Raw genomic sequence first — 10,039 nt, 5'->3', positions numbered from 1 at the left:
CTTCAACATCAGGTATTAATTAAGTTACATTGTTTAAAACTTGTATAATTATTATGATGGCCTTCGCTGTAGCCATGGAGACCGGCTGCTGGGGGCGCTGTAGTGAACGGTGCGGGGTTTGCTGCGGGAGGTGGAGGTAAAAGGTCAACCTGTGTAACGTGTCAGCAGGCTGTCACCACACCGGTGTCACTCCACCCGCCGGGGCTGTCTGCTGTTACACACACACACACACACACACACACACACACATCAACGGTCCATCAACGGTCCACCAACGGTCCACCAACTGACCTCGACGGTGTCTCAGAAAATGGCCAAAAAGCGGAGAGAAAGACGCGAGACCGACGGGTTGTCCTCGTCCCAGGAGGAGGTGAAGGCGGATGCTAGTGACTCAGAAGTGTTGAAAGGTGAGTTACACGGTGGCTAAACTGTAAATATGTGTCCACGTAGAGCTTAAGCAATGTAACGACATGGCAGCGTCATTTCTACTTTGAGACATCAGTAGATCGGGAGCTAATGTTACCCCGCCAGCTGGTTGTTTTAGCCACAGCCGGCTAGTGATACATTAGCCGGCTACGACTTCCGTGGCTAGCTCCGTAACGCCATGGCTAATGAGAAACACAACGCCGTAAAAGACACCACAAACCCGGGGTTGGTTAACGGGAGGGAGGGGGGAGGTGTTTAGGTCCTCTGAAGGCCTGCGTTGTAAATGTTACTTTAGTTAAAGTAACGTTATGTATTGACAGATGTTCTGAATGTGCAAACAGTAAATGCACTCAACTGATTTGTTGTTATTATGTATTTATATTGTTATACCATGGTCTGGGTGAATACTTAATTGGTTGCTGGGTGTTCATTATGTAAGGGATAATGCCTGAAGAGGTGTCAATTATCAGGAATTAATGGGTGTCCAACAGGAGTCTGACAGTACTGGCCTCCAAGTCGTCCATTCATTCCTGATAATGGACACTTCTTCAGGGATTATCCCTTACTTATAATATTAGTGATGATGCATTCATGTGTAGTAACCGTTTTATAGTAGTAGTTAGAGCTACTTTTAAATTTTTTTTGTGCCTAATTTGTAAAGTAATTAATAACTACAGCGGTCAGATAAACGTAGCGGTGTAAAAAAAGTACAATATATATCTGTAAAGTGGCATGAATAGGAAATACTCTAGTAAATACACATGTACCTCAAAACTGTAACGTTAATTAAATACAGTATACTGGAGTTAATGCACCTAATTACAGTCTACCACTGCAGACGCCTGCCAAAGTTGACCTAACTTAGGTTCAACAGAGAAAATGGAAATATTACATTTTAAGATCCCTTTATGCAACTACTCAAATGTACTATAGTTAAGTAATCTGAGGATAAAAAAAACAACAAAAACAAAACTCTTATGCGACAGATAGATTGAAGAAATAACTTAAAACAATTATTGCATTATTGTGTCCACATGGACCACTATCACTATCACTATATAAGCATTTTTGATCCGTAATTGATTACATCAGTTGCTTAACTGTTGTTTGTACTTTGAAGCCTAAAGTGATATCTGCATGTAAATTTGATGACCCTATAAATGTACTTTTACATGGGCTACAGTGTGCATTAACTTTGTTAAACTTGTTATTGATTGAATCAGTTGCAGACCTGTTGATTTGACTTTATTTGTATTAGTGTATATACTGAGGGGTTTTTTTCCTAATATTTTGCCCACCTCATTTTTATCAATCAGAGTAGACTATATGAACATTGTAACCTTCATAAAGATAGGATTTATTGTAGAGCAGTTGAATTAGATTGCATTGGTTTTTGTTAGGTGTACCAATAAACTGGAGTGTATCTTTGCCTACTGAAGTCACTTTGCCTCTGAGTCGACTGCTTTAGATTCAACTCCGTCCTGGCTTCTCAATTTTCTTTCTTTTCAATAAATATATATCAGTGTCATTTGCATGTGTTGTTTGCAGATATGTGAATGGTAATGTGCAGCTTGTTTTGATTTACTGACACCTGAAATTACAGTTGTCTCTTTCCTTAAAGTGTTTATTGAACGCATTATTAACAGAAACAGCAAGAGTGTGTCCCAGAGGAGACTCAGTTCCCTGTTGGGGCTTGAGCAAGTGATGCAAAACTCACAAGCAAATTACACAAGGCTCCTGGTAGCTAGTTTGTCTGTTTATATAGTAACCACTTTATTTATGTGGTAAATAACTTATTCTCTTTCCTCACAGAGGTTCAGCATACTGAAGGGGGCTCAGCACGCATGTCTCTGCTGATTCTGGTGTCTATCTTCACCTGTGCTGCCTCGGTCATGTACCTTGTCTACAGGAACTTCCCAGAGCTTCCTGAGTAAGTTGCTTTATGAATGATAAAACTTTTTTAAATGTGTGTGGGGACCATGTCCATTCCTTGAAATTAAGACTTATTTTGGATTCACAAACAATACTGCACCACGTAGTGCAGTGAATTTGGGGTTTGTTGATGTTTGCTTATTTATGTATGAGCTGTTATTTTTCCTGTCACATGAAGGATATATTGCTTTGTCATATTCAGTAGCAACAAAGCCAGAAAGGTGAGTAATTGGTGGAAATAACAGACCTACAAAAGTAACATTTCTTTTTATAGGAAGTAAAATGTTAATGCAGTGCAACACAGGATGGCATTTGGTGATAGTTTTGTACTAAAAGCAAAATGTTCATTATTTTGTTGATGTTTTTGTGGAAAAGTTAGTAAAGTTAGTGGCTGTTTTAACACACATTAATACTGCATAATGTAATGTTTAATTACAGGGCAAAACAATAGCTACATATCACTTTATAAAGAGACATTAAAAAAGGAAGTATAAGAAAATAATTTCTAGGAAATTCCTATAAAAACAAGTGCATTTTAACATACCGCTTGTACTGATTTAGCTCCTCTTTAGATTTTGAGAAAGGCTGTTGCAAAAGCTTAATCTCCTTCAGTTTTCAGCCTTGACCTTGGAATAATTGTGGTCCTACAATCTGAATCTGGACCTGTTGTTTCTGGTTGTATAACAGGACAGCCACTATATAAGTATCCACTTGTCTGTCAAAAAAGTAAATCATTGAGGTAAATCCTGAAGTTAACAGGTCATCTAACAGAGGGCTTAGCACCGGTGCAGTGTTGCGTCTACATAATGTTGTTGTTAGGAGTGGCAGAGGTGTGTGGACTAGTCTGGGTAATGCTAGTGCAGACTGGTTGAGGTTAATGAGACTGAGACAACAGTAGTAGGGTGGGAGACTTTTCCCAAATGCCTTAGTTTGGAAGTATTTCTATGCCAAAAATGTTTAAACTGAACTACTAATTTTAACCTGATGCTCAAAATCCAGATGTAGGTATATATATGTGACAGTATCAGTTATTGTTGACCTTGACCGATAAGAATTACATCACGCATGTGCAGTTCAACCTGTTCGCCAACCTCCTCTCTATCAAGAACCACATCTTTCTCACCAGTGTGAAGCGCAGCACTGATATCGAGCGGAAACATCAGAAAGCCATCACCAAAGTCTCTGCTTAGTATATAAAGAAGCCAGATTGGAAACTGTCCAAAAAGTGGTGTATTGTGATGAAACAAACAGAAAATATTAATGTGAAATGTATAACCGAAGATATTAATTTCTCTTTTTTTCAGTGATGAAATGGAGAAAATCAAGATCCCTAAAGACATGGATGATGCCAAAGCTTTGGGAACGGTGCTGTCCAAATACAAAGACACATACTACACCCAAGTGTTGGTGGCCTACTTCGCAACATATGTCTTGTATCTTTTGGAAAAATCTCAACTTTTCTTTACTATTAAGAATGTTTTCAGAACTGCCTTGTTAAAAAACAGGCGTTAGTTGTGGTAATAATTTGTAGCAACAATTAAATTAATTTGTTGTTAACTGAGGTCTGCATTTTACCAAATCTCCTGAGAACATCTTTGCAGATTTCCAGGCCCAAAATAATCGATCAGCTTCATGTTCTCCATCATGGGATCCCACCATGACAAACACTGGCTACAGCTCCTTCCACTTGTTTACTTGATGTAGTCTTCTGGCTTCCTTACCATGTATCAACATGTTTGAGTTGACTAAACCCATCAAGCAGCATCTCTTCCATCTGAAACAACTCACCATCAAATAGAAATATTCTCAGTCACAAGTGTTATGAGTGTAGGATCTGTATTTGCTGAAATTACTCACAACAGACGAAAGTTTGGCCCCGAGTCATGTCTTATCTCACGTAAAGAAGTGTGAAGTGAGCATTGACTGGGATGTGCAGACAGTCAAATCTTAAGCTGCTCAAATTTTCTTTAAGATAAAAGATGACCAAGTATCAGTTTGACTATTCAACAGTATGGAGACAAGTCTGGTGACATTTCTAAGAAATACTGTTCTCGTGCCTTCTGTGTATGTATTTCTCTCATAACATGGACAGTATCAAATCAAAGATTCTGTAGAAAGATTAGCAGTCGTGAGTGCTTTGATGAATTTGCTTGTGATGTTATTTATTATCATTGTTACCTTATTTGAAAACTCTATGTTTTAGTCATTTACCTTGACACATTTGTCAGCCTCCAAACATTTGCAATCCCTGGATCAATCTTCCTCAGCATCCTGTCTGGATATCTTTACCCTTTCCCCTTGGCTCTTTTCTTAGTCTGTTTGGTGAGTAAGCAAGGACAGTATGAAATGTGTGATTGAAAACAAATGTTGTATTGTATAATGAACAACTGCCCACAGAAATAGTCTCTGAGGATTTAGATGCAAGAATGGTTCATGACTCTTAAACATGAATATTTCATTAAAGCAATAATTGAACATTTTAATCTGGCAGGCATTGGAGTAGAGAACAGAGAACAATGTGCAGTCTGCTTTTCACTGTTCACGTCCAGTCAGTTTTATTTATATAACACAATGTCACTTCAAGGAGCTTTACAACATACGGTACCCTACTTAGACCCTTGATTCTGATAAGGAAAAAATAGAAGAAACTTCAAGAAGAGCAACAGAACAGGGATCCCTCTCTTGCGACAGATGGACATGCAATAAATAGAAGTTGTGTGTACAAACATGTCACAAGGTTGCATTGCATCATAGTCAGTTGTGGCCACTCTTTTTTTTTTTTTTTTTTTTTTCTTCTTCAATGATTTTGTTCCTGTGTGATTTTAATGTTGGTAAAAAAAAAACGTGGCATGTGCAGAAGTTCTTTCTCTTTGCTTCTGAGGGTAGACACTAAAACGTGATGTTTATCCAGGAAGGGCACCAAGGCCCTCAGCCTCTTCTGGGAAACTACTTACCCTGTATTCAACATAACACTACACCGCTGCTGTTAAAAGTTAAAATAGACCAGTCATGTAGATAGAGATAATGGTTGGATGCCTTCTTTTGCTGTATTTGTAGAGCCTGGGACAGGCTTACTGGGCTTTCTTTTAAGTTCTTTTTCCAGAATACAACAATAATTTACTGGTGTCTCTGTGTCTGTCTCTGTGTCTGTCTCTGTGTCTGTCTCTGTGTCTGTCTCTGTGTCTGTCTCTGTGTCTGTCTCTGTGTCTGTCTCTGTGTGACTGTGTCTGTGTCTGTGTGAGAAACCAATGTTTTCTTTCCCCAGCTGTGACACTGTGGTTGTCTCTTCCTCCTTATCATATGCAGTCAGTCATCATGTGTTTTGTCTGTTGGCAGTGCTCTGGCCTGGGTGCTTCCTTTTGCTATATGCTGTCATATCTGGTGGGCAGACCCGTGGTCTACAAGTATCTTTCAGAAAGGGCACAGAAATGGTCCCAGCAGGTATAAGCCTAAGTCCTACATCTATTTTTCCAAAAATATCCATAGTGTTGACTCATCACTTCTCTGACACTGCAGTTATTATAAACTTCACAGACAGGATTTATTGCAGAGCTGTTGTATTGGATTACAATATTGTGGTTATTCAGGGCATATGACTTAAGAAACATTCTCCTCATGACTTTTTTCCTGGCAGGTTGAAAAACATAGAGATCACTTGATCAATTACATCATCTTCCTGAGGATAACCCCCTTCCTTCCTAACTGGTTCATCAACATCACCTCGCCTGTCATCAATGTGCCTTTGGGGGTTTTCTTCATCGGTACCTTTCTCGGTAAGACCGTCTATCCCTTCGGTTGTATTTTATTTTGGTATCATGTCTTGCTCACTTACTCACCTGTATTCAACCCGGCTGCTTCACAGGAGTGGCACCACCATCCTTTGTAGCGATCAACGCAGGTACAACACTGTACAAACTGACCACAGCTGGTGAGGCCGTGTCCTGGAACTCTCTGGCTGTCCTCGGTGTACTCGCTGTGCTCTCGATCTTGCCCGTCTGCTTCCAGAAAAAGCTACAGAAGAAACTAGAGTAGAACGCTAAACACCTCAGCACCTCATCTGCTGACCGATCCCAACATCCCCTTCCCCCGGCTCAGGAACGTGCAGCTCTTGCTCAAGTTGCTCCGCCTCAGTCTCATACACAGCTGCTGAGTTTGCTGCTGGTGGGAGAATCTCTGACCACAGGCGCAACCAGCAACTCACTGACCACAAAACGCATGCAGTGGTGGGCTGTTCCTGATGTTAAGTAAAAGTATAAACTGGCCGCTGCCTGCACAAGGTTTTTGGTTTCTGTGAATTATGTTGTTGATTGTGGCACATCTTGTAAATAAGAGAAATTGTTTGTTTTTTTGTTTATTATTGAAGGCACTGCTCATTATTGTATGATTCTTGCCTGGCAATTAAAGGTGCTACTTGTGGGATGTTGAACTGAAAGAATCTGATACGTGGATTTTCTTTAAATGCACGTACCAGTTGTTTCATATGGCCTACTTGTCATGGAGAAAATGTGTTTCTTCTCTGTTTTCTGTATGAAACTGTATTGCAAACATCTATTTTTTATTACAACAACTTTTATCACATTTTCTTTGGCATTAGCATATCAATTACTACATCCTGTTTGTAGCACCTTTAAGTTCCACTCCCTTTTTAATATTTATTTTAACTTTGCTTGTATCAAATTGTAACCCTGATGAACCTGACGAACAGCAATAACTGTACCACTACTGTTGAAAGTGGATTTTAGTTTTCATAAAATAAAATGTGATACCTGATTCTTGCCTTGACAGACATACAGCAGTGTGAGGGGGAAAAATGAAACCATAGAGAAGAAAATATAATGACTGGTCTCAGTAAGAGCTACTTTTGTTGACGTGTGGGTGGGTTCCCATGTTCTTCCTCGAAAGGTGCCTGGATCCACTGCCACACAATAACAATTTTATTTTAGGATTCAAATTTCTGTTCATTAATAGCCTAAAGCAATTCTTTGCTTTGTAACTTGTAAAGACCAAGCTGATGTAATATTTCCTCAGTGGACATCCGAACTGTATGATACTGAACTCCAAGCATCGGCCAATTCAAATTGGTAGTTTTAATTAAGAGGTGATCTTAGATTATGTCAACACAACACTGATAATGTGCATCCATCTCAATTTAGCTACACCAGTGCCCTCAAAAAGACTGTCAATGGACTGAGGTATCCAAGCCTTACCTTGCTATTTACTGCTTTCTTTCTTCACCAGGAGAAATGTATTATGATGCCTAATTTATGTTGTTTTAATTGTTTTGAGTGGTTAATTTTGTCCTGTGCTATAAAAGCTTACTGATTTCATTTTTTTTAATTTTATTTAGATATTTGTTTTTGTTTTGTGTTTAGCCAGTGTACCAAGGTAAACTGCTGCTGCTGAAAAACTTTCTGGAAGTTTTCCAGAAGACATTGATGCAGTGAATGTACATTCAGGTAATTTATTCAACAGACTTTTCTTTAATCTCTTAAAATTGCACATTTATAGAGGCAGGTGGTTTTATGCGTTTTGAGAGTTCCTGTTTTAACATTATTGTCTTATTATTCAACAGATTTACTGTGTACTACTGTATGTTTATTAATCTCTCAAACCCAGATTGGAAATGGCAACACAAGAATCAATATGTGAAGTTTGAGTGGTTGCTCTAATGCTGTTTGTAGCAGGAATTAATGCTGTTCAGTCAAATACTGTTGGGTTGGTTTTATGGTTCTTACTGGTTTATGAGAGAGCTATATTGGTACACCAGATTGTTTTCACTAAGACGTTAAAGTCAAGTAGTAAATGCTATAAACTGGTCCTGAAAATTCATTTTTTTGGTCTCAATATTCAAATACCATCTAGAAGTCCTCCATAATGCTAAATCTGTCAACATCATAGATTTTAAATGTTTTTTTCCCTCTATTTGTTACAATATTTAAACACAAACCTATTCTATACCCTTCTATACATGCTGAACATATACTGAAATTGGATATATTACTGCATTTTTTGGTCCTATTACCCCATCAGCGATATAGTGAGATCCTTCTTGTGTAACCCTCTGTTAACATTTCAAAAAGCAGTATTATTTTGTACTGAGCAGTGATGTATTGCAGTATGAAGTGTTTACAGATTTCAATTTCCTGTCCTATCTAATCAAATTAATGTTTTTTTTATATTTATTAAATCATTAAAATGATCTTTACAGAATATGACTGAGTTTTGAGAATTATCTTTAAAGAGTTTAAAGAACACATGTTCATTCACTCTGCCATGGGGAACTATCCACAGTGTACAAACTTTTGTGGAGGCAAAACAATAGTGAGGGTTTAGTGCCACCAGGTGGTGATATTGTAATATACCTGCTAAGCAGTGGTTTGCTCAGATGTGACATTCATCCATTTACACTAACATACTGTACTGTTGTGTGCACTGCAGTGTGAATGCTTATAAAATATGTTGATCAGGGGAACTTAATATTTAATTCTATAGTAAAAACAAACATAAAACAAAATAATGTAGACATTGAAAGAAATGACCACACTATGATGTGTCAGGATCAGTGATTTAAATATAAACTTCTTACCTTTCCAGGAATATAAACCTCACTTTGTAATTGTTTATTTTATTGGACATTCACATAATTGATGAAACACTGTGTGAGCTCATCGGCTTGTTTGTTGATCTGTTAAATGTTACAAAATCTGGTTAGGAAATGTGCAGCAACCATTTCATAACAGTAGAATCCAGTTTGGATGTACAAACACAACAAAAGCAACTTATTAAAGAGTAAAACAATCAAGACAAATGACTGTATAAGCACCATTCTCTGTGTACATTTTACAAATATATTCTAATCCACATTTCCCCCAAAGTCTGTTCTACTCTATGATGTATGAAAGACCTTTACATCACAACAGTCAAATTTAGATGCTTCCCTAGAAATAAATAACTGCAATAACTAGTGTATTGCCTCAAAAGCAAAGTGCTAAATATAGTTTATAGTATATAGAGTATAATACTGTTTCCAGTGCACTACAGTTGTAGTTGATTGAACTCCTGTCAGGTTTATGCACAAACAGTATCAGTCTGGTGATACTGTTTGTATTTAAAGCGGATGATTACAGCTGTGGTGCTGTTGATGGACCACAATGCATTTCGACTGGCTGTGTAAAGTCAGAATATACCCGGAAGTACAATTTTCTTAAAAATAAGACATTGTCTTAACAAAAACTGCATGCAGTACTCAGTAGAGTGAGCTGACGGAGGACGGCCTGTAGTTGTTTTTTTAAACCACTGCAGAATTTAATATAGTGTCTGTATTAACTAAAAGCCAAGAGGATTATTTGGACATTATTTGGCCTACAGAATGTGTACAGTGTTTCAAAGATGTTTTTCTTACTACTAGAGGAACAGATTTTGCCTCTTTTTTTAAAAACCTACACAATTTTATGATTTTAAATGTTCTTTTTATGTGTTCCTACTTATACAAATTATATGAAATAATTAATTCAAGTTTATTAATTTGTACTCGTTTTACGTAATCACTTGTTGTTATTGTTTTATGTTTTCGTTTATGTGTTTTAGAAAGCTGAAAGATTTTTTGCAGTCGCAGTGCGTGGACACGGCGTTTTATTGTGAAGGATCTCGACCGGATGTAGCACTACCGTCCGTTGCAGTT

At 37.8% G+C, this 10,039-nt stretch overlaps 1 protein-coding gene across 1 annotated transcript; it reads left to right on the top strand.

The window, feature by feature from the left end:
* The first annotated feature begins 137 nt into the window (after positions 1-137).
* Positions 138-8,568, top strand: tmem41b (transmembrane protein 41B). The gene is made up of 7 exons (XM_051379770.1): positions 138-407; positions 2,239-2,356; positions 3,663-3,791; positions 4,587-4,680; positions 5,695-5,799; positions 5,993-6,131; positions 6,221-8,568. The coding sequence occupies exons 1-7, from the start codon at positions 311-313 to the stop codon at positions 6,388-6,390; spliced, it is 852 nt and encodes a 283-aa protein (XP_051235730.1). The 5' UTR covers positions 138-310; the 3' UTR covers positions 6,391-8,568.
* The last annotated feature ends 1,471 nt before the right edge of the window (positions 8,569-10,039 follow it).

The sequence above is a fragment of the Dicentrarchus labrax genome, unplaced genomic scaffold (assembly GCF_905237075.1).
Source record: "Dicentrarchus labrax unplaced genomic scaffold, dlabrax2021, whole genome shotgun sequence".
In the NCBI taxonomy this organism is placed as follows: Eukaryota; Metazoa; Chordata; class Actinopteri; family Moronidae; genus Dicentrarchus; species Dicentrarchus labrax.
Note: the sequence above shows the minus strand (reverse complement) of the source record. Positions and strands in the feature narration are given on the sequence as shown.

Coding starts and splice junctions, on each gene's coding strand:
- tmem41b (XM_051379770.1), top strand. CDS start 311: ATGGCCAAAAAGCGGAGAGAAAGACGCGAGACCGACGGGTTGTCCTCG. Junction 408..2,238: donor TGACTCAGAAGTGTTGAAAG/GTGAGTTACACG, acceptor CTTTCCTCACAG/AGGTTCAGCATACTGAAGGG. Junction 6,132..6,220: donor CTTCATCGGTACCTTTCTCG/GTAAGACCGTCT, acceptor GCTGCTTCACAG/GAGTGGCACCACCATCCTTT.